The sequence below is a fragment of the Loxodonta africana genome, chromosome 2 (genome assembly GCF_030014295.1).
Source record: "Loxodonta africana isolate mLoxAfr1 chromosome 2, mLoxAfr1.hap2, whole genome shotgun sequence".
NCBI classification, from domain to species: Eukaryota; Metazoa; Chordata; class Mammalia; order Proboscidea; family Elephantidae; genus Loxodonta; species Loxodonta africana.
In genome coordinates this window covers 66,987,140-67,013,255 of record NC_087343.1, presented here as the reverse complement: position 1 = coordinate 67,013,255, position 26,116 = coordinate 66,987,140, and the positions used below count along the sequence as shown (strand labels likewise).

At 37.0% G+C, this 26,116-nt stretch overlaps 1 protein-coding gene across 1 annotated transcript in view; it reads right to left on the bottom strand.

The window, feature by feature from the left end:
- Positions 1-2,490: 2,490 nt before the first annotated feature.
- IPO11 (importin 11) overlaps positions 2,491-26,116 on the bottom strand; it is a 244,545-nt gene continuing 220,919 nt past the window's right edge. The window contains exon 30 of the mRNA XM_010588166.3: positions 2,491-3,951. Coding sequence (XP_010586468.1) covers positions 3,787-3,951 — 165 coding nt within the window. The 3' untranslated portion in view covers positions 2,491-3,786. The remainder of the gene's footprint in view (positions 3,952-26,116) is intronic.

Genomic DNA, 26,116 nt, shown 5'->3' with positions numbered 1-26,116 from the left:
ATCAGTACATTTCTTCCTGGATTAGACAGTACTTCAAAGCACATTTGGCTAAATAAATTCCAACAGGCCCAGACGACTTAGAATGCATGCATTAGCTGGAACAAGAAGAAAATCTTCTTGCTCGTTAAAGATCTTGAGCTTATCAGATACTCTCCACTTGCTATGCTAAGAAAGAATTCAAGAGAAAATGTAGTCAGTGACTCTGTTTTGCACTATCCAAATGTTCCCTACCATAAGGAGTCCCTCAGGCCAGCTGAACCACACAGAAGCAGCAAAACTAGAGAAATTCAGATCTGTGTCTACAGTTCTTTTCTAGGGGAGCATTCACCCCAAGGGCTCTAAAGCTCAACTGTAGGCAAGCAGCATGGGGCTGTGGAAAAAGTTCAAGCTCTGCAGCTTAGATGGATTCGTTTTCACATTTTATGAGACACCAGGTTCAGTACAGAGCCACTGGTGGTGTAGTGTTTAAGGGCTTGACTGCTAACCAAAAGGTCAGCAGTTCAAATCCACCAGCTGCTCCTTGGGAACCCTAAGAGGCAGTTCTACTCTGTCCTATAGGGTCACTATGAGTAGGGATCAACTCAACGTCCCCTCCATGGGAGAAAGATGTGGCAGTCTGCTTCTGTGAAGAATTACAGCTTGGAAACTCTATGGGGCAATTCTACCCCATCCTATAGAGCTATTAACCAAATGAACGTTGATTGGATTCTGGGTCAAAGAACAAATTAGTATCATCTAAAAGACATCTTCTAGGCAGTTCGGAAAATTGGAATATGAACAGTTTATTAAATATTGAATTAATATTAATTTTTCTTAGGTATATAAGGGTATTAGTGAATATGTAGAGGAATGCCATTCTTAGGAGATATGTGTGGAAGTATTTGGGGGTGGTGAAGTGCTACTTTTCAAATGATTCAGCAAAATACATATATATGTACGTGTGTGCGTACAGGGAAAAATGACAGTACATCAATTGGTTAATCTAGAGGGAGGGTATTCTGGTATTCATTACATTATTCTCTCAACGCTTCTGTAGGTTTAAAATTTTTTTAAATTGGGGAAAGATAAGTTATTTTCCTGTTTTCCATGACATACATCTCTTATCTTCCTCTCAACAACTCACAAAGAGTTTTTCAATTTCTACTTACTTGTAGAACAGAAGACCACTACCCATTTGTATGTGAGCCATATGTTGTAATTTCTGAAATTAGAACTTAGTTGTGAGGTTACAGAGATTAAACATTTTTTTAAAAATCACCGATGATTTTTTATGTCAGAGTAATTTCAAACAGCTCTGAGTCTGGACTCAAAGAGCAGTTCCAGTATAATGTCATTTACTTTTGAACAATTGCATGCAACTGTGCTGTTTGAGAGTGGGTTTTAAATTGCTATCAAACTATAAAATGATGGCATCATTCTCTTCTGTACACTACCTCCATTCCCTGTGCATCTGCTGCCCCTGGAGGTATTTTTCCATTAGGACCCTTATTTTATTTCATGTTGGAAATATGTGTTCCCACTGAACTGCAAAGCTTCATGAAGATAGGTACCCTGTTCTAATCCCAACATTTAGCATAGTGTCTAGCATAAACAGGAACTCAATAAATACTGGTTGAATATATGAATAGGTAAAATCAATATCTAAGGTGATCCATTTTCAAGAGCAAATATACAAGTATTTTAATATGTATAATGTTAGCTGGCAGGAGATGAGAATGAAGATCAATTAATAACAAAAACCTTAGACTGTTACTGTTGACCACGTGGGCCTCTGCCAAAGACTAGAAGTCATCTTTGGATCACAGAATAAACAGAAAAGCAGGTTATGTTTATGGAACAGAAATGATCATTACCTTGTATCACAAGCCACAGTAAAGTTCAACCAGAGGCCTGGTTGAGTTGGTCTCATGAGTAAAATTCTGTACATCAATGATTATATTTTTATGTCTTAATTGAGCATTTAAAAATTCAAGATACAAGAATTTTTTCTGAGCTATTTATAAAGCTTATGTTAATCTGTTTTAAAAATTAACCAAAGTCTTTCCCTAAAATTAGCTTTTTTTTTTTTTACAAGGTAACTATTTTAGTAATATTTGCTATGACGTGGTCCATAAGAAAATCTATCATTGGAAAGATGAATATTTTACTACAACTGAAGAACTAGAGCATGTTTGAGAACGCTTGATAACACTAATGGGGTAGTGCCTCAAACAGAAATAATTAAGAGATAGCAATTATTATTCTTAGATCAGTCTTGAAGACTGAATAATAGTGGTATCAAAACATCCTATTAAAGAACCTTTTAGTCTCTAAATGGAAAGATAAACTAAAAGGATAACTAGATGTTGCTACATGTAGCACTGCCACCTACTAGCACAGAGCTAAAGCCAGAGTATGAAATAACACTTCCCTTTAAAAGTCACTGTGAAATTTTTATGAACTCATTTTTGTGGGGCAAGAAAAAATAACCAGACAAATCTCATTCAAACGTGAGGTATCTTCGGAAAATTTAATTGAGACCATATTTTCTTTCTCTTGCTGAAAACATCATATATTTTCATACATTTTGGGTTCCACAGCTTACAAAGGGGCAGTGGGTTTCCCGCAGTGTTACATACTGTACCCAACTTTCTATCGAAAGATTAGACATTTTGCAACCTGGCTTTTGAATATTTCCTAAAAAATGCTTCAAAGGTTCCTTACAACAAATGGCAAGTAAAACAAAGTAAGGCTTCATTTTCTCCTCTTCCCCCTTTTTGGTACTGTGTGTTGGAGGAATACGGAAGGAAGACTAGTCGCGTCTGTGTTGGTGCCCTGATGAACCTGGCATGTTTCTGCCTTTTAAGTTCAGCCCCAATCTGGGAGCTGCTGCTGGGTCCTCTGAGGTCCAGCCATGCCATGGAGGCCCTGGCACATGAATGAACCTGAGCCAGGAGAGTACAGAGCAGCCTGTCACAGTCATGTCACAGCACAGTCAGGTGGCAGGCTGCCTGGCTCTTCTCGGTGCTCACAGGGCTGCTGACCTTCAAGAGTAACAAAGTCACTAGGACCAAACCATGACCAGAGGTCTCCCACCTGAGACTGCAGTACCACAGGTTCACTTTTGCAGGCCTTACAATATGCACTTAAAGACTAAATGTAGTTACTGAAAAAGGAACCAGAAAAAAACCCTAATTCCCATATCAAATTACTATAATGAAAATTAAAAGCACTTGTCTGATAAAACATGTTTTCTAGGTCTGATGAAAACAACTCCCTTGCAAGATAATCCTAGTAATGTGTACTTCTCACTATTTATATATTTTTGCCTGGTGCACAAATTTCTTTAACTGCATCATCTGAACAGCTTTGCCATTTTTCAAACCTATAGTTTCATTAGCTTAAAAAAAGGAAAAGGCAGCCAAATGTAACTAGTTTTGGTTGCAAAAATCTCTGACATTAACATTCATCTTCTCAAGTGTTAAGAGTACATGATTAAAAGATAAACAGTTTCTTCTCTTAACAGGAAACTAAGCAGCTACTGTCATCAAACGTATCTCTAGCAAACGCAGGGCCCCTCATAAATATAAAATTAAATTCTTTTGAGGAATCGGTTTGCGATTTTAGTTATGTGGCATTTTACATTTATTTCTTGAATTTTGTAGTAAAAAAAATGTATGGTCTTTGTTTATTTTCGAACACAAGTGATTTCTCCATCATCTCAGCAGGCTCTCATGTACAGATGGCAGGCTGGGTTATTCGGCTTGTTTCAGAAAGGAGAGGCAGTCACAATTCCGTCATGTGCTCTTAGAATCCCTGCAAAAACTCCTGTAGCTCGGTGACGATCTCTGTGTCCACTGTTTCCATGAGGGACTGGAAGCCTTGTTCTCCCAGTAACTCCTGCTGTGCCTTGAGCTTCTCGTAGATGAACTGCTGCAGTGACACCGTGTGCACGGGGTCCTTCAGGGCCAGCTGTGGGACACAGGGAGAAGCCAAAATGGGTCAAAGACAGCAAAACACATCATTCTCATGGGACTTACTGAAATTCTTTGTAATCCCTTCTGCAATAACAAAACTGCTCTTGCCTCCCTTCTTACAAAGGATCCTAAAATAGTCTCATGGTGGAAAAGTTCGTAAAAAAAAAAAAATTTCATTCAGTTAGTTTAACCTCAGCTCTCTAAGGTCCTCTGAACCTAAGTTGCTACCATTAGCCCAATTTCTCAAGAGCTGAGGGCTCATCCATTTAAAGCCTCAAATCCTGGTAGAAAGCACTCCGCCAGGAATATAACATGCTGAGGAGCACTCAGACACAGTTGTCTAGGGCTACTGCTAGGGAGCTCAGACACTCAGCGATGTGGCAACTCCGTGATGCCCTTGGGACTGCTATCAAGTTTTTTTCCCATGGTGTATGCCAATTTAAAAGGTATGAGAGCTTCTGGCTTCCCACATTGTTGTTACCATTGGTATTATTATGTTTAAAATACTTCAAAATGTAACAACTGAAAAACAACACATTGCTTTAAGCTGCATTTCTCTCATTATGAATAAGCTGAACATCTAGCAAGGCTTTATTTTAAGTGCATGAGTTTCTGTCTGCACAGAAATCTTTCTTAGTGATGATCAATTTTGTGCTAAGTAGACGAAGCAGCTGAATCACCTCTGCAGTCGGAGTGATACAGACACGTTTTAAAATAATGATTACAGATGGACAATGTAACTGAAAGGCAGGGACACAGATGCTGTGAATTTGAAATATGCGAAACCCAATATGTGACCATTCCAAGCTACATGATAAATCCAAGGCAAGGACAATTTCAATACTCATTTCCCTAGAAGATGGGTAGGAGAAAGAATATGAAGAACTGTACACATGAAGGTCTGCAACCACAAGTCTGAAGATACCATTCTAGAAAACGCATCGAACTTGATGATGGACATTTTATTTGTTCTCTTAAAGCAACATGCAATAATGTTCAATATTATTTTAATTACTACCAAATAGACTTCTTACTAAAATAGATGCAGACTTTGTTGAAACATCATGCAAATGAATTTAAAATTATCTGTAACTAAAACTATCTGCTCAATATGAATGAAAAGCAGCTGAGCTTGAAATTGGTGTTCAGCAAGTCAGTCTAACTAAATAAAGCTTCAGAGTGTGGTTTAAATGCTTTGTTTCAATTTGCTATAAGAAACTGTGAACAGTTAACAGTTACCACACTTCCATGCCTTAGTTTCCAATAGATAAATTAAAAGGAAAAGTATTAACATAGTAGAACCCACCAGGACTGCATAACACAATAACAGTGTTATATCAAACAATGGAGGAAACTAAGCAATCATGAAAAGATTAAAAGCAATAATCTCTTTTGGAAGGAGAGTTCTGGAGGAGAGAAGGAAGAAGGCAGATACAGCATCTCCAACTGCATACCTTAAAGGGTATTTTTTTTTTTTTAAAAGCACATTTTCTAGCCAAAAACACACCTGTTTACAAATAAATGTCTATTTTGGCATATGGCAGACACTCATTATAAGTAGATATTTGTATCTTCTTTTCAAGAAATATTATGTGAAACAGATTGAGTAAATGATTCACTAGTGCAGAACCAATACTGTGCTTCCACTAAAAACTCAAATACCATTTCTTGAATGTACCCATAACTCCCACTGCCTTCGAGTCGATTCCGACTCTTGAATGTGGTAGTGCCTATAACCAAAAACAAAACCAAACTAAACCCACTGCTGTTAAGTAGATTTTGACTCATAGCGGCCCTGTAGGACTGAGCAGAAATCCCCCATAGGGTTTCCCAGGAGTGTCCGATGGATTTGAACTGCCAACCTTTTGGTTAGCAGCCAAACTCTTAACCACTATGCCACCAGGGTTTCCAATAGTGCCTACAGTCACCATAATTAAGAGACAATGAGAAGTCAATCACTGATAGCCTTTTCAAAAAACTATTACCTTTACGTAAATACCATCCACCTGATTTAAATTATCTGATTTAAAGTAAAAAAAAAAAAAAAAACAGAAAGATCATCATTGAAGGAAACTGTACAAAGGGTACCCTATAGGTTCTCTATTATTTTTTACAACTACATGTGAATCTACAATTACCTCTACATAAAAAGTTCAGTAAAAAGTATTTTCACGTAACTTGTGGAATCACCTATGGCAATGTCACCTACCAACTCCTTGGGACATCAGAGGTACCTGATTCTGGAACTTGGAACAGGAGAGAACAACATAAGCTGACCTCCTGCCTTGTCATGCCTCCTGAGTGCACACCCCATCACCAAATTGGGAGTTGTGGAGGTCAGATTCCTAGAGTCACCTCATTATACATGCCCCCAAATGACTCTGTGTGACTTTGATGTTACGTCCATCTACCTCAAAATTGCATTTAACAACTAAATCATATCACACCTACCCCAATTTCCATTCTAGTTCTGACAGGAATACTTAGGAATGTTTTGTCCCAATTAATCATTTGTAGAAGTATCTAATTCCCTTTCCTTTTTCCAGATACTTTTTATACTGATTTTATACTCAGCAACCTTACTGTAGTTGTTTATCAGTTCTAACAGGTTTTGTGTGTGTGTGAGTTTCTTAGGATTTTCTATAAAGAGGACCGTGTCATCTATGAATAAAGACAGTTTTACTTCTCCTTTTCCAGTTTGGGTGCTTTTTATTTCATTTTCTTGCCTGACTACACTGGCTAGAACCTCACTATGTTGACTATTAAGAGGCAAGAGCAGACCTGCTTCCTTGTTCTCAATCTTAGGGAGAAAGCATTCTGTCTTTCACCATTAAGTAGGATGTTTGCTGTAGGTTTTTTGTAAGTGCCAGCGTAAGGAAGTTCCCTTGTGTTCCAAGTTTTGTTCTGTTTGTTTTTAATCATGAATGGGTATTAGATTTTGTCAAATGCTTTTTATATCTGCTTCTATATTAAGACGATCATGTGGTTTTGTCCTTTATCCTATTAATATGTAACATGAATTGATTTGCAGATGCTAAACTAGCCTTGTATTCCTGGGATACACTCCACTTGGTCATGATGCATATGTTGTTGGATTTGGTTTGCTAGTATTGTGTTGGGGATTTATTAATCTATATTTATGAGCCATATTGGTCTCTAGTCTCTCTTTCTGTTAATAACATTTGTCTGGTTCTGGTATTAGGGTCATACCAGCACCATATAATGAGTTGGGAAGTGTTCTACCCTCCTCTATTTTCTGGAAGAGTTTGGGGACTACTGATATTAATTCTTTAAATGCTTCATAAATTCACCATGGAAGCCATCTGGGTTTCAGTATTGTTTTATGAAAAGATTTTTAATTACTAATACAATTTATTTATATTCTTTCAAATATAAATGTATCTAAATAAAAAAATTTGGCAAACAAAAAATCTAGTGTGTTCCTTATAGATTTGTTTTTAAAATTTTTCAAGAGTTAATATTTTGGTTATTCTTAGTAAAGAAAGCTATCTAATGCTACCCCCCCATACTCCATTGAATTTTTCTAGATTTTATACAATCACAGTATGTGTTAAGTACACAATTATCAGGACTATATGTATATTCCAGAAACAGACAAGTACACAATTCTGTAAAAGAGGATGATAAAGGTAGAATAATAATACACTTTTTTTATAAGCTTACCAATTTGATGGTATTTGGGGTAGTAATACATAAGATTCCTGCCACATAGAACTATCTAGAATGACTCCTATGATTTTCCAGATCTTACCTTGCAGTAAAGAGACCAACTATTTTCTGGGTTCAGTTTGTGTCTGTGAAACCATACATGTATGTTCACAATACACTAATGATTGTCAAGTTATATGTACGCTGGGGTAGAGGGATCAAAGTTACCTATCAGTTTCAAACTATATACAGTTTACTTTGTCCCTGACTCAGAAGGTTACACATTCCAAGCAATGGGATGCACCACATGTATAGTTTTTAAAAGCCACGGTGATTCTGCAGTCCCTCCTCCAACCCACTCTGAGAACCACTGTTCGATAGTGAAATCAGAGTGTCATGGGTTTCCCCCTGGTGTTCCTAAGATGCAGAGAAAAGTAATTCCACCCATCTAAAAAGAAATAACCACTACCCTTCTTTGCAGGGCTTCAAACCAGTTCAAACCCCTGCTGAGAATTTGCATTTCTACCCCAGATATACTGAATCAGAATCTGCAGCTTAACAAGATCCCCAGGTGATTCTTATGTACAATAAATTTTGAGGACCGCTGTTCTACTAGTGGTTCTCAGAATTGGGCCCTAACTAGCATTATTAGCACCACCCGGGTACTTGTTAGAAACAAATTTCTCGGCAGGGGTTTGAATTGGAATGAATGGGTTTGAAGCCCTGCTTCTTTGGAAATGAATATTCATCTCCAGCATCTTCAACCTTCTCACCTTTTCTGGTATGGTATTCCCTTTCATCGAGCAACTAAAGGTGGTTCCATATTATTTCTAAAGTCTGTTATATCAAATCCAGCATTCTGCCTAAAGTTCTCCCTTCTACCACAATGTATCATCATAGATGCACAGTTCCTGGGTACACCAATCATAGCAAGACAGTAGTTCCACAGGACTGATGGTATACAGAAGCCAACTTTTAATTCACTGTAATGTCCTTTTTGGTTGTTGTTGTTTAATGTCTATTTTGGCATTTGACAGACATTCATTAAAAGTAGCTCTTAGTATCTTCTTTTCAAGAAATCTTATGTGAATTGGATTGAGTAAATGATTCGTCAGCGTTCTTCATGCATAGCAACATGTCACACTCCAGAGAGCTAAGTAATCTGGCAACCTCAACCACCAAGAATACACTGGCAAGGGAGAGGGGGGACTGAGCAATTTCCAAAGGTCTTTGAACAACAAAAATAGCTTTTGTGACAACCATGTGCCAGAATTCACACAGATTATTCACAGCAGAACCTTACAAAATCAGAAATTGCTTATTCTTCGCTCACACATTTCTAACAAGTGTGATTATCTTGTCTAATCTAGTTTCTAGTTCAGAGTTGCTTAAATGCACAAATTTGAGAAGATTAAAAACAAGCAGAAACAAAGACAACAATGTGAAAGATCAGCTGATAATGTGTGGCATTAATGGAAGAGAAAGAAAACTATTAAAAATGGAACCATGCTACATGCAATGTGCGGTGTTCTGGACTAAGTCCTGGAACTAAGAGCATTAACAGGAAAACTGGTAAAATCTGAATGAAGTCTACAGTTAAGAGTAGTCTATCCATGTTGTTTTCTTAGCATAAATGTACCATGGTAATATAAGACGCTGACATCAGGGAAACTGGGTAGAGGGGCACGTGGGAACTCTCTGTACTACCTCTGTTACTTTTCTCTAAATCTAAAACTATTCAAAAAATAAAATGTTCCTTTAAAAAAAATGGACTCAGGGACTCAAAAAGCATCCTTCTGTGGCCACTGGGTGTGGGGAAAAGCTCCCCCCGACATCTCAATTAGCTTAAACAAAGTTCAGCTGAAGACCTTCAGAGCAGCTAGTGTGGCAATTTCATTTTGGAGATGAGAAAAACTGACGTCCCTAGGTATTTAAGGTGTATGTTTTCAAGTTAATGACATCCGAAGAACTAGAATACAGATACCCAAATTCCTAGTTCTGTTCTCTTTCCATTACTTCTCTATGCCTCCCTTTTCACCTGCACCCTCCAAGGAAGTATGTGATAATTTAGGACATATTTCCATTAAAATGGCTTAGATAAAATCAGGAACCTTTACAAGCATTAGTTACTAGCAAAAACTACCCCCAGAATTTCTGACTCTAGGATAATGCCAGATAAATTAGGTGTTAATATAACCAGCCTGACACACTTCAAAAGTCCATACACTGGATTTTAATGAGCAAGTAGTTCAGTATTCCTTGGTTTTAAAATTAATACTCTAAAGACAGAACAGTTCCTGTTGAACTGTGTATCAGGTCCCTCTGCTGGTAATTACAGTCTTTTTATGTATGCTTCAATTTATAAGGTAGTTAGTCTTTAAAGTTGATGCAAGATTTTAGCTCCTATGGTTCTACTTATCAGGATGTGTATTTCTCGGTCGTTGGGATTTTCATCCCTTGAAACAAGTTTTCCACTGCATCATTTTACCGCATGAATCAGCAATTTCAGCCAGCAGGAGTTCTGTGGTGCTGATCTTTCCTTTTCCTCAAGGTATGTGGCATATCATATTACTCACTGAAGCCTCCATATACCCTATGATAACTTTTCAGCAATTACTTACTGTAAAGTTATTTGATATGGAATTTTGCTAGAATTTTTCCCCCCTAAAAAAAATGCAGAATAGCTTTGTGAGAAAATAATGTACTTTTTTTTTTTTTTTATGGAGCTTGGCAGGTTATGTATAAACACACTAGCTATGCAACAAGCCAAAAATTTTAAAGGCAGATTTGTCTAAGACAATATGCTTAACCATGTGGTCTTCAAAAATTCCTTAGCATGATCAAAAGTGTTGATTTTAAAATTCCCTTCTCTTCTGACCTCTAATTGTTTCAGTGCAGGTAACTGCCATTTTCTAAAATACATGTATCTGTTGGATACAGACTGTCCTGACTCTGGCTTAATGAAGAGTATGAGCCCTGCAAGTGCCAAAATTCTCCAACATCCAAAAGTTCAATGCCCTTCTGATTTTGGTACATTTACTAAACTGTAACCACATGCAGGGCATGTGCTAGGCACAGGCTAGGCCCGTCATACATATGATCTCATTGAAAATTCACAATAAAGATGAAGGAAGAGAGAGAACCTCCACAAATCTCCCCCAAAGCCCTTACACAGAACATGGTTCTCACTCTCAGCAGCACACTGGGAATCACTTAGAGAGCTTTAAAAACGCTGATGTCTAAGTCCCACTCCTAGAGATTCTTATTTAACTGTACTGCGGTACCAGGATTTTTAAAAGCTCCCCAGGTGATCCTGATGTACATACAAGAGTGGAAACCACTGTTACAGAAAAATTGGGGGGAAAAATATTTTGAGAACTGAGATTGCCAATGAGCCCAATAAAACCTCTAAGGACATTTTCACATTCCTTAAGATAAAATACAGGCAACAGACTAAATAAAACATACGTCATTAAGAAAGTCTTAATCTACAGACCTCAAATTCAAATAAAAAGACCAGACTTAATGGTCTGGCTGAGGCTAGAGGAACCCCAGAAGACATGGCCTCCGGACACTCTGTTAACCTAGAACTAAAATCATTCCCGAAGTCAACTCTTCAAACAAAGATTAGACTGGACTATAAAATATAAAATAATACTCATGAAGAGTATGCTTCTTAGTTCAAGTAGATGCTTGAGACTAAACGGGCAGCTCCTGTCCAGAGGCGAGATGAGAAGGCAGGAAGGGACAGGAGTTGGGTGAATGGACACGGAAACCCGGGGTGAAAAGGGGGAGTGTGCTGTCACATTATAGGGATTGCAACTAGGGTTGCATAGCAATATGCATATAAATTTTTGTATGAGAAATTAACTTGAGCTGTAAACTTTCACCTGGAGCACAATAAAAAAAAAAACAAAAAAACTTAATCTAGTAATTATAAACACTACGAACTTGGTCCCCGTTAACCACTACTTATTTGCTAGAACATTCAGGCTTCCTTCCCCCTGCAGTCTCACAGAGGCTTCCTTCCTCCCGCAGTCTCACAGGGGCATTTTGGAGTTAGTTCTGCTGTGTCCCGTGCATACTAAGCAGTGTCGCTGGCATTTTTTTTTTTTTTTCCCTCCCAATTCTGTGACTTCTCCAAAATCTAGAAGTTTAATATCCTTCTAATTTTGGTTTTTAAGTCCACAGTTTCAGAGGAACTCAAAGTCTCAGGGTAAATAAGATTCAGACTCGTGAGGGATTTTAATTTAGCCTGTTTTTTCTAACTAGCTTTTTTTTATTCTGGGGTTTTTGGGTTTTATTGCTGGTATATAAAAAGCAACATAGATTTATATATTTATTGTTTAACTGGCTACCTAATTAAACTCTTAGTAGCTGATCTGTTGATTTTCCTGAAATCTTCTGGCCTAAATGGTCATTTCCACAACTAATGAGTTTTTTCTAATTGTGGTAAATATTAGGTAATAAAACATTTGCCATTTCTACAATCTTCACATGTACAGTTCAGTGACATTATGTTCATCACGTTTACACAGCTAATGGCTTTCTTCTCTTCTTTGCCCATACTTAACCCTGTACTTGCATGCATTTATTCTTTTTTTTTCTTTTCATCACATTGGCTTTAAATTCCACATGACAGCTGCTCACCAAACCCCTTTACTCTTCTTCCTGGACAAATGGATAGACCATATTTCCTAGCCAACAGGGGATGTGAGCAGAAATGGTATGTACTACTTCCCAGCACAATTTTCTTTCCCTGTCTTCAGCTAGACAGAAGTCAAGCGTTGGTGGCATACCCACCACTACCCTTCCCTTTCTGCACATTATATGAGCAAGAAATAAACTATTACAGTAAGCTGAGATTCCAGGCATCTATTACAGAAGATAGCATTTACAACATTCACTATTCAGTGGTTTGTTGTTAGTTTCAAATAGATGATATTTTAAGTCATATTAAAGACATTTTATTCCTACTTCAGTAAGAAATTTTATCAGGATTAAAAACTGAATTTAATTCTACAGAAATTTGCTAATAGCAATATAGGTATTTTTTTTTTCGTACTTTTATAAATAAAAACCATCTACAATTTTATTTTTTCTACTTTGTTCTTTTCCTGTTGGTTCTGTTATTTGAATTAGAATAACAGAGTAAAATAGATCAAAAGATCTCCAGTTTTCTAGGCTCTAAAATAGCTGAACTAGCATAATATTTAACTCTTCCTTAAAATTCAACAGTACAACAGAAAGGAGGGGAATAAGGAAGGAGGGAAGGAAGGATGGACAAGGTGCTGCTGAAAGGATTTACTTATTAAAATTAAATTCAACTCAGTAAAACCACTCAAAATGAGCAAACAGGCAACATAACTGAAAGGAGGACATCTTAAAACATTTCTTCCATGGTTATAAGTCTATTGATGCTTTCTACCTAGTCCGAAGTCAATTTTTTATAATTTATATTTTACTAGAAAAGTGCACATTTGACCAGATTTTTAAAACCTAGTAACCTTTTTAGTAACCTAGAGTTGCACATACAATCCCTGAAATTATATTGTAAACTTTCTTATTCCTAATATTGTGTATTTATAGTCACTTTCCCACTCCTTGACTTAAACTGCTAGGTTTTTATATTTTGTTGACATTTTAAAAAAATTCTTATGCTTGTTCATCAATTTTAGTAATTTTTTTCCTTTAATTCACTTTCTAAATTAAAGTCTTACAGTTTATAAATATCCTCAAGGTTGACTTTTTTCTTTTTCTTGCTTCTTGAAATGAGTTTATCTTTGTTATTTCTTGTTTAACAATTAAATTATTTAAGGTTATATTTCTTTGAGTTATATCCAATATTTTATTTGTAATAATCTTACTGTGTCATATGTTACCTAGTTCAAAATTGCAAGTCTCCTCTTTAAAATACTTTTAAAAACTTTTAAGTGACTGACAGTTTTCTCAACACTTTTTTCTGTTTTTATTGCACAGTGGACAGAGAATATGATCTAAACTATTGCTACTGTGGGAAATTTGAGGTTTTCTTTGTGACCCTAGAATAAGTTCAGTTTTTGTAAATGTTTCATGAACATTTAGCAAATGTATATTCTATTTGTATGGTAGAATTCTTATATAACACGTAACTTTTATAAAATACACTGCTGTTTGAGATGACTCTTTTCATGTCTTAAGAAAACATTTTCTTCCAGAAACCAATTTTGACAGTAATTTAAGGGCTGTCCTGATTCAGTTTTTAGCAATGGTAACTCCTTTACCTTACTTAGCATAAAAAAAAAAAAACCTTTAATTTATTACTAAATTAATCAGTAATAGGAAGCTGATCTCCTCACATCCAGCTTACACTCATTAAAGTAAAATGATTATAAAACTACACTCCAACAAATTTGAAAACCTAGAGGAAATGGACAAACTTCTAGAAATATACTCCCTAACCAAACTAACACAAACTGATGTTGAAAATCTGAACAGACCCATAACAAGAGAAGAGACTGAAAAGATAATTTAAAAACAAAAAACTTCCAACAACAACAACGACAAAAGACCCAGCCCAGATGGCATCACTGGAGAATTCTACCAAACAGTCAGAGAAGAGCTTACACCAGTACTAATCAAACTATTTCAGAACATAGAAAAGGAAGGGATACTTCTGAATTCATTCTAAGACGTCAGCATAACCTCAATGCCAAAACCAGGCAAAGACACCACAAAATAAGAAAATTACAGACCAGTATCTCTTATGAATATAGATGTAAAAATTCTCAACAAAATTCTAGTCAATAGAATTCAGCATTAAAAAAAAAAAAAAAAACCCCCAAAAAAACCCATACACCATGACTAATGGGATTGCTACCAGGTATGCAAGGATGGTTCAACATTAGAAAATCAATCAACATAATCCACTACATAAATACAAGAACCACATGATCATCTCAATTGATGCAGAAAACCATACCCACTGCCATCAAGTTGATTCCAACTCACAGCGACCCTAAACGACAGAGTAGAACTGCCCCATAGGGTTTCCAAGGAGCACCTGGCAGATTCGAACTGCTGACCTTTTGGTCTGCAGCCGCAGCTGTTAACCACTATGCCACCATGGTTTCCAATGCACAAAAGGCATTCAACAAAGTCTAACACCCATTCCTGATAAAAACTCAATAAGAAATTCCTCAACATAATAAAGGGCCATTTATACAAAACCAACAGCCAACATCATTCTTAACGGTAAGAGGCTGAAAACATTCCCGTTGAGAACAGGAACAGACAAGGACACCCTTTATTACCACTGCTATTTAACATTGTGCTGGAAATCCTAGCTAGGGTGGTAAGGCAAGATAAAGAAATAAAGGGCATTCAAATTCGTAAGCAAAGAAGTAAACTGTCCCTATTTGTGGATACAATGATGCTATACATAGAAAACCCAAAAGACTCCACGAGAAAACTACTGGAACTAATAGATTCAGCACAGTAGTAAGATACAAGATAAACATATAAAAATCAGTTGGATTCCTATACACCAATAAAGAAATCTACAAAAAGGAATCAGGAAAACAATACCATTTATAATAGCCCCTAAAAAAATAAAATACTTAGGAATAAATCTAACTAGGAATGTAAAAGATCTATACAAAGAAAACTACAAAACACTACTGTAAGAAACCAAGAGAGACCGGCATAAAAAGGAAAACATAGCATGCTTGTGGATAGGAAGACTTAACGTTGTAAAAATGTCAATTCTGCCCAAAGTAACCTACAAATACAATGCAATCCTGATCCAAATACCAATATCATTCTTTAAAGAAACAGAAAAACTAACCATTAACTTTATATGGAAAGGAAAGGGGTCCTGGATAAGTAAAGCACTGCTGAAGAAGAAGAAAGTAGGAGGCCTTGCACTACCTGATCTCAGAAGCTAGTATACGGCTACGGTAGTCAAAACATCCTGGTACTGGTATAACGACATACACATTGACCAATGGAACAGAGTTGAGAACCCAGATGTAAATCCATCCACCTACAGTCACCTGACCTTTCACAAAGGCCCAAAGTCCATTGAATGGGGGAAAACACAGTCTTTTTAACAAATGGTGCTAGCAAAACTGAATATCCATCTACAAAAAAATGAAACAGGACCCATGCCTCACACCATATGCAAAAACTAATTCAAAATGGATCAAAGACCTAAATACAAAACCAAAAACTATAAAGATCAGAGAAGAAAAAACAGGGTCAACGTTAGTGGCCCTAATACACGGCATTAACAGGATACACACCATAACTAACAATACACAAACACCAGAAGATAAGCTATATAACTGGGATCTTCTAAAAAGTAAATACACTCATCAAAAGACTTCACCACAAGAGTAAAAAGAGAACCTCCAGACTAGGAAAAAAAATTTTGGCTATGACAAATCCAAAGAAGGTCTGATCTTTAAAATCTATGGGAAAATCCAACACATCGACAACAAAAAGACAAATAATTCAATTAAAAAATGGGCAAAGGAAATGAACAGACACTTCACCAAAGAAGACATTCAAGGGGCTAACAGATATATGAGGAAAGGCTCACGATCACGAGCCATTTGAGAAATGCAAATCAAAACTACAATGAGATACCATCTCAGCTCGACATTACTGGCACAAATCAAAAAAACAGAAAATGACAAATATTGGAACTCTTATGCACTACTGGTGGGAATCCGAAATGGTACAACCATTTTGGAAAACGATATGGCACTTCCCACTCCTAGGAATATATCCTAGAGAAATAAGAGCTGTCACACAAATAGACATCTGCACACCCATGTTCACTGCAGCATTGTTCACAATAGCAAAAAGATGGAAACAACCTAGGTGCTCAGCAACAGATGAATAAACTATGATGCATACACAAAACGGAGTGCTACAATAAAGAACAATGATGATGAATCTGTGAAGCATCTTACAACATGGACGAATCTAGAGTGCATTATGCTGAGTGAAGTAAGTCAATCAATCACAAAAAGACAAATACTGCATAAGACCACTAATAGAAAAACACATGAAAAAATTTACAAACAAAAAGAAACCATCTTTGATGGTTACAAGGGAGGGGAGGGGAGGGGTAGAGATGGAAAAACACTAAATAGACAACAGATAAATGGTAACTCTGGTGAAGGGTAAGACAGTACACAGTACTGGGGAAGCCAGCACAAGTTGTCCAAGGTTAGGTCATAGAAGCTCTAAAGATACATCCACACTCCCTGAGGGACCAAATTACTGAGCTGAGGGCTGGGGACCATGGTCTCAGGGAACATCTAGCTGAACTGGAGTCATATAGTTTATAAAGAAAATGTTCTATATTCTACTTTGGTACGTAGCATCTGGGGTCTTAAAAGCTTGTGAGTGGCCATCTAAGATAATCCACTGGTCCCACCCCATCCAGAGCAAGGGAGAATGAAGAAAACCAAAGACACAAGGGAAAGATTAGTCCAGTGGACTAACAGACCGCAACTACCACAGCCTTCACCAGACTGAGTCCAGCACAACTAGATGGTATCTGGCTACCATCACTGACTGCTCTGACAGAGACCACAATAAAGAGTCCCAGACAGAGCTGGAGAAAAATGTAAAACAAATTCTAACTCACACATGCACAAAAAAGATCAGACTTGCTGGTCAGACAGAAACTGGAGAAATCCTGAGAGTATAGCCCTAGAAAACCCTTATAGCTCAGTAATGAAGCCACTCCTGAGGCTCACCCTTTAGCCAAAGATAGACAGGCCCATAAAACAAAGCCAGACTAAAGTGGCATACCACCCCAGAGGCAAGGACTAGAAGGCAGGAGGGGATAGGAAAGCTGGTAATGGGGAACTCAAGGTAGAGAAGGGGAGAGTGCTGATATGTCATAGGGTTGGCAATCAATGTCACAAAACAATATGTGTATTAATTGATTAATGAGATACTAGTTTGCTCTGTAAATCTTCATCTAAAATACAAAAAAAAAAAAAGTAAAATGACTATATCACAAACTATAATAGGATATTTAGGGATGTGCTATGAACGCCAATGTTACTGAATTAGAAAACATTAGCCTGCCAGATACCTAAAAGCGTCACTACCTAGCAATGCCTTTTATTCTACCACTTATTTTTCAGAAATATAATTAATGCTTATGTTTGGCCATTCTGTGACAAAATATACTATATTACCAAATCTATGCAACAATCATTGATCCAATTAAAGGTGGGATGCAGAAAATATAAAAGTATAAAAGAACCAGTGAAGAGAAGCTGGGTGAGATTTCTATTTGTAATCTAAGTGTCATCTTTGGATATGGTATCTGAGTTTTTCTGAATATCATTTGTTTCTGTGTATAACTTATTAAAGTGACTGAAGAACTTGAACGTTATGTGTCTAAAACATCTAGAAGAAACACCTGCTCCCTTGTATCGCCTATTGCTTCAATTGCCTCTGTGATTCCAAGTATTGAGATCACTGAGCAAATCTTACGGGGATCTAAAATCTCAAATTTCTTGATAAAATGCTCTACAAGGTCAAGTTATCAGGTGAAAGACTGAAAAGTGCTATAAATAGGAAATGCTGAATGAAAACCATCCATTTCAAAAACTGTAGCTGTTGTTAGCCTAAGCTTGCTAGAGTACTCTAAATAATCTTTATCATGTTTAAAAATAAGCCCACTACCTTCGATTCAATTCAGACTAAGCTATGTATTTATGTTAGAAGGCAGGTTTGCCACAAAATAATTTGCCAGCAAATGCCCACGATATTGAATAATCTACAGAAATCAAATGAAAAACTCTCAAAAAAAAAAAAAGGCATTAGGATAAACAAAAAAATGCAACACTGTGATAATTATTTAAAATACAACACTAACCATTTCAATACATCTGTCCCACAATCTACCTTTCATTACAACAGTTTACTTAAGTCTCAGAGCACTAAACCTATCAACATTTAGTCCACATAAAAATGCAGTAATCACAAGCACAGCATCTTCAATACTCTTGTGATTTAAGAGAATAAATGACCTTGAACTATCTCTGAGAATCAGGCTTATTTTTTGTTCAAGGAACAAATGTGTAGGGAAATGAGAGCAAGTAGAATTTCAGAACCAATTACAAAACAATATTAGCTAACTGGTACAACTGGTTATCAAAAGTCAGATTTTCTTCAGAAAAATGAAGGTCACCATCTGGTGACAAAGGTCACCAAACCTCCAGTTCTTAGTAGACAGCTCATGTTATTGCTGACTTATGGATTTGAGAAGGTGGCTATCACTGGCACCTAACTCAATGAAAAGTATTGAGGGCCCACTGAGTACCAAACTAAGTTTAAGGGATGCAATGAAAAAATAAATGTATGTAAAAAAAAAGTTAAAAAAAGGGTTAAGGCAAGATGAAAATTAGTAAGGTAATAAAAATGTTTTTATTACATGGTAAAAAGCAGATGCATTAAATATTGCTTAAAATGAGGCAGGCTTGCACGCACACATATGCTACGGCGAGAAGGCAGAGGGAGGAGATAAAGGGGGAAAAGGAATGCAGGAAAGATAAATTTCTCTTAGCTACTCTGGTCTGAGGAAAGCTAGGAAGATATGGGGGCATATGTGATGGCATCACCAGGTGGATGTAATTAATCTGCAGCAGACTGAACGGTAAAGGAGAAAAGAGAGAATGCGGGAAAGGGTTGAGACCCCGGAGTAGGAAATGCTATTAATTTGTTAGACAGCAAGCCTAACAACACTACTGGAAACCTTTTCCCTACAGTGACACCTGTGAGAACCAGAACTCCAAGGAACTGCCTTGTTTTTCCAGGTCTCCCAAGTTTTCTGCCTTTGACAGGGTACAGTCTTACTACTTTTCTATTGCTCATTTTAGTGGAAAAAATTTGAGTTCTCCCTTCTGTGATGGGTTTTTGCGTTATGTGGATTCCAGCTTCCCCATGTTTTAACGTATGCTCTCAAACCTTTTCCTGTCAGAAATTTTTATTAAGGAATTTTTTAAAAAACAAAAATTTACTTTGAAATGTGTATACATCTGGTCTACGATGTAAGTTAATGATAGAACAAGATCCGCATTAGAAAAACTGGCTTTATAGCCACACTTGGTGAGAAGGTTGATATTCTGTAAAATACCAGTAACTGATTTTTTTTTTTTAAATAACTGAGTTTTAAAACATAAAATGAAAAGGCGAAAAGATTGCCTTTTATTTTGAGAAACTCTGACAAGCAGCATTGTGATTTTCTCAAGGAAATACAATTTTGTTTACAAAACTGCTCAATTTAAAAAAACCTACAGTGATTTTTGGTGCAGTGGTGGCACCGGAGGCAGCCTACAGGGGTGACAAAAAGCTGACGGGTAATGGAGAGACCATGTGGTTAACAATTCTGGAGTTTGTGGAAATGCACAAAGGAAACAAAGCAGAGAGCCTATAGTGTACCAATCAGTCTGATTATATAGTGGTCATTTTCCTGGAAAGGAGGGAGGGAGGAAGGGAAAGAGAGGAGGAGGGAAGTATGAGGAAATTAATGAATAAATAAATAAGACTGAACACCTATAAAATTCATATGTAAAGTACGCTATGAAATTACAAGTCAAAGGCCTGCTATATAGACAAATTTAGTTCAAAAACCAAAACCAGACCTGTTGCCGTCAAGTCGATTTAGACTCATAGTGGCCCTAGAGGACAGAATAGGACTGCTCTATAGATTTTCTAAGGAGCGCCTGGTGGATTCAAACTGCTGACCTTTTGTTAGCAGCTGTAGCTCTTAACCACTACCCCACCAGGGCTTCTCTATTTAGTTCAAAGGGAAGGTAAAATAGAAACCATCAGTAAACACTGTCTTCTAGCCATGAAATGTGGACTTAACTACGAAAATGCGAATACACAATTTTTTGGAACTCAGGGCTTATATATAACCCCATTTCAAATGGTATCTGAATTTTCATGGCCCTTGGTCATTTAAGCAGTCATAGCAGATGAGCAAGCAAATTCGTGGTAGGAAATGGTTGTACAATAATCTTTTTCTATAATTCAAATCTGTGACCGTGTCACTCCCCTAATGACAAGTTTTTGATGGCTCCCTTTTTCCTACCAAATAAAATTTAAATTCCTTAGTGTATTAGTGTCTATGACTCTAGGAGAGAATCAGTTTCTGTTCCCTTGACTTTTCCACTTTCTAAAGGCCGTCTCCTCAGGTCATGGCCCCCTTTCTCCATCTTCAAAGCTAGCAACAACAGGTGGAGTTCTTCTCATATCACACCACTCTGACCCTCTCTTCTACTTCCCTCTTCCATTTTAAAGGCCCTTTGGGATTACACTGGAACCCAGGACAGTCCAGGATAATCTATTTTATACTCAGTTGATTAGCAACCTTAATTCTACTCTGCTATGCAACATAAACGGAGCCCTGGTAGAGCAGTAGTTAAGAGCTACGGCTGCTAACCAAAAGGCTGGCAGTTCAAATACACCAGCCGCTCCTTGGAAACCGTATGGGGCCGTTCTACTCTATCATATAGGTCACTCTGAGTTGGAATCAACCTGAAGGCAATGGGTTTGGTTTGGTTCTCGTATGCAACAAAACGTATTCACAGGTTTCAGGGATTAGGATGTGAATATTTTGGTCTCTCAACTTCAGCATTACTGACGTTTTGGACAGGATAATTTTTTACCCTGTGGGGAGATTCTGTGTATCATAGGATGTTTAGCAGCATCTTTGGCCTCTGCCTACTAAATGCCAGTAGCACTCCCCTACTCTGTGACAATTAAAAAATGCCTTCAGATATTGCTGTATGTCCCCTGGAGACCAAAATAGGCCCCTATTGAGAACCACCATTAAACAAGGATTTTTCCTCTTTATTGTTATATGTAAAAGCAAATGTAACTATATACTTAATTCACACAATAAAATAGGGCCATTTTGAATAGGGTTAAGAAATTCATCACTTTCTTCATCGAAGTTTCTTCCAGTTTAGGAAGAAAGTTATGGGGAAGAAATTAACTGTGGTTTAAATTTAAAGAAAGTTATAAATAACACCTGAATAGTTTCTATTACAAAAGCTTTCCTCTATTATATCCGTTCCATTTTAAAATACTTTTATTTAAGAGGACAGATCCAGAAAATCAGATGACTTATTAATATGATCTTTACATATACTATGCACATATGAGATACAAAATAAGACTGCAAAACTGTTTTACAGTCTGTCACAGATAATTTCACCATGCTAAAGTTCATGTAAAAATAAAGTAAAGGATATGATGAAATCCAAATCATTTAATTTCTTCTGTTAATAAATCCCCTTTCAGAAAAAGTAGTATCTTTTATTTGTGAACATATCACTCTACACAAGAAAATTAAAACTAATTTTTCAAAACTGGATTTAAATTGACTTAAATGGGTATGTTCTTTCTCTTATTTTTCTCATTTGACTTTGAATTATGGCAGCACATTTTAGCTTTTAACATAAAAAACATAAGCTATGTCTTTATTCCTATCATACTGTTAGGCTGAAACCATAAAGAAGCAATTACTTTCAATACACTGCTTGAAAGAATAGGCTTTAGTATTGTTAGATTGATCTAAGAAATATTCTAAAAGGAAAACAAACCTGCAATTCATAGCATTAAAATAGCCTAAGTTTTATGCCTGACTTTCAAACAACACTGTTTTCCAATAAGCACGAGTGCTTCCCATTTTAGACTAAAATTTTTAACAATTCTTTAGGAGTTATTCAGTTTATCTTATCAATTATATAATGCTGACTTTTCAGGTCAAATATCTTCAAAACATGAATAATGGATATTAAAATGCATTGTTAAGCTAGAGTAATTTTAATAGACAGGTCAATAGGCTACCATCTGGACCCCAAAAATAAACCCACGTGAATCTGGTAGGTAGCATTTTAAAACAATAGAGAAAAGATAGGCTATTGATTAGTTTTGTGGCAAGAGGCTATAGTTGGCACTCTACCTCACTCCTTTATCAAAAAATTTCCAGATGGATTAAAGATTTAAATGAAACAATTAAAACTATAAAAACACAGAAGAAAATACAAAAGTAATTATGTTCTTGAGAATGAGGGTAGTTTATTCCAAGCATGTCATAAAGACAGACCATGAAAGAAAAGAAATTTGACTTTTGACACACACACACACAAAAGGTAAAAAAAAAGAAGCTCAGCATAAAACAAAGTAAAAAACAAATGAGTTACAGGAAACATTTGTAAAAGACGAGAGACTAAGGGTCGATTTGCCTATTTCCGCAACCTATAAACAGCTTGTTCCTGTTGCTGGTCACTGCGTAACAAACTACTCCACCTTGGTGGCATAAAAAAATAACCTTTTTTTTTTTATGCTGACAGGTTCTGTGGGTCAGGAATTCATAAGGGCAGAGGAAGGATGGATTGTCTCTGCTCCATGACCTTTGGAGTTTTGTCTGGGAAGACTTGAAGGCTAGAGATGACTCAACAGCTTGGGGCTGAAATCATCTGAAAGCTCATTCATTCACTCACACGTCTAACAGTTGATGCTGGCTATTATTTGGGGCCTCAGCTAGGGAAAACAGGTACCGCATTCTCCTAGTGGTTGCTTGGACTTCCTTACAGCACAGTGGTTGGGGTCTAAGAACATGTGTCACTAGAGAACCAACAGAAAGCTGTACGATAGGATCTAAACTCTGTGGTCCAAAGCATCTGCAAGCTTGACCAATTTCAAGGAGAGAGAATGGATGGATCAACCTCTCGATTGAAGGAGTGCCAAAGTCACAATGTAAGAATAGCATGTGAAATGGAAGATATTAGGGCTATTCTTTGGAAAATGCAACCTACTACAGAACTTTTATTGAAAAGCAAAAATAAAAATAAAAAATTCTAATAGAAAAATGAAAAACAAAAAGATATGAACATGTCATTCATTAAACAAAGGGATATAAATGGGCTATAGACATCTGAAAAATGCTCTGCCTCACTCATAATTAGAGAAAGCACATTAGGCAACAGGTATCAGTTTCCATCTATTACATTAGCAAAGACAAGATTAATAAAACGCACATGTTGGCCAGGCTGTGGGATAACTCATATATCACCAGTGAGCATATAAATTGGCAATTTGGTAGTGTCTATCTGCCAGGCGCTCCTTGGAAACTCTATGGGGCAGTTCTACTCCGTCCTATGCGGTTGCTATGAGTCGGAATCAACTTGATGGCACTAGGTTTTTTTTTTTTTTTTTTTTAAATCAATATTTCAAAAGCACATACCCTTTGGCTAGTATTTCTATTTCCAAGAATTTACCCTACAGATATACTTGTAGAAATGCACAAAGATATGTGTATAATGATATTTACTGAAGGACTGTTTATCATAAACAAAAATGAAAATCTAAATGTCCCTCGAGAGCAGAGGGAGGTTCTCAAACTTATTGGCCTTAAGACGCTTTATACACTTCAAAGCTATTGGTGACCTCAAGAAGTTTTGATTTGATTGGTTAAATCTGTTAATATTTACTGGATTGAAAATTAAAACTGAGGACATTTAAAAATGCTAATAATCCATGTCAAAATAAATAACCCTTGCTCCTCCCGGACTTGCCCTCTGGGTCCACAAGAGGACTGGAAAGCTCCCAGAAGGGGACGAGAGGCTGGCCAAGGCCCCACTTGCTGGATTCTGTCTTTTCTGCAAGGATAGGGACGTGCCCCTGTCCAGTGTACTGATGGTGCTTGGACTCCAGCCTCTGGCGGGCTAGCCATGGTCCAGGAGGTAAGGGTTTTGGTCTGGGGTATAAGTGTCCACCCATCTAGACCCTGCCTGGAATAGGGCCAGTGGGGGAAGAAAAAGGATAGGCCCTGGGAGAGAAGATGGGCTAGGCCACCTGATGCCAACCAAGCATGACCCCATGCCTTGCCTCCATACCCCCACCCACAGTGTTTGTGCCTTGAGCTGGGCAGGCAGCCCCTAGGCCCAGAACCCTCCCAAGGAGAGAGGATCCACGACTCTGACAGAAGGAGCAAGAAGAATCATCTCTGCATCTCAGGTCTCCCCAGGGACAGGAAGACCCAGGCATCTCCTGGACTTCACACTGGAGCCGAGACGAGGACTGAGGCTCGGCCCCTGCTGCCTCCTCACTATTTGCATCAGATGTAAATATGACCAATAAATCCTTTGGAAGATCCACACACACACACAAAAAAAGGCGGATATTCTTTGAAACTATACTGAAACCCATAAATAGTTTTTTAATGGTTAGTTGCAATGTGGAATGTGAAACCTTATCATGAACTTTTCTTTCTCAGTTATATTAAAATCCATTGGCCTATATCTTGCACTCTGAATACTTTTACTCATGCATGATTTTGTAACAATATGCATTGGTCATACAGAAAATACTGGAAGCTGAGTTAAGCAGCTTTTCCAGATGTTGACAGGTTTCATTATGAAAACATCATGTTTGTTAATATCACTGCCAACTGCATCTGAAAAGTCTTTAAGCAGTGGGAAGGTACCAAACTCAAGGGTGGCAGATGCAAGTTTTCCAAAATTATAATTTTTCCTTAAAAGCTCAAATTTTAGCACTGGTAATAAATACTGTTAGTTGTTTTGAGTTGTCTTCCTGGAAGTTACAGTCTTACTTTCTTCATTTTTGAGAAAATGTCTGCCTAATACCCTAGTCTAAATAACTTCTATCAGTCATTCTTTCAAGTTCAAATGGTGATGCATGAAAAAGGCTGTTAACTCATCTCACAACTCAACTGCAAAAGTACTTTTCCTGGGGAAAACCACTGTCACCGAGAGTACTCCCACTTTGTCACAGAAAATATTAAAAAGATGCGTACTCCAGAGTGGAGATTTAATACAATTAATAATTTGTACTACTTCAATAAGGGCATTCTTAAATGAAAATGGCATTTTCTGAACTGTGAGCTTTTTAACTGTGGCAATCAAGAATATGACTGCTAGTGCAGTTTGCTGCTATTGCCTTGACTGATGAGAAAGTGCCAGCGAGTTTTATGTAACACTGCTTTTTCAAGACAAGTACAAATGTCTACACATCGAAAATATCTTAGTATTATTAGGAAATATTTATTATTATATTATGAAGTAATAATACTCCTGAAGGGTTTGGGGACCCCCAGTTGCCTGGGATGGGGATCCATTCAATGCAATGTCATCATATGAAGCTACGGTGCAAACAATGCAAATCTAAATTTATGTACATAGGATATACACATGTATTACTATACTTAAAAAAAAAATCAAGCAGAACAGAATTACATTATTTTTAATTTATGAAGTACATACAAATCATATATATTAATTCGTGCAAATAAAATGTTTAGAAGGATATATACCACAATGTTAGTAAAGGCTACTTTGGGGAAAGGGTATTTCATATCACATAATTATTAAAAAATTAGTGGTTTTAAAATCGGTATGGGTTACATTTAAAAAAAAAAAAAAAACTCTTCAAAATGGTAACGGCCT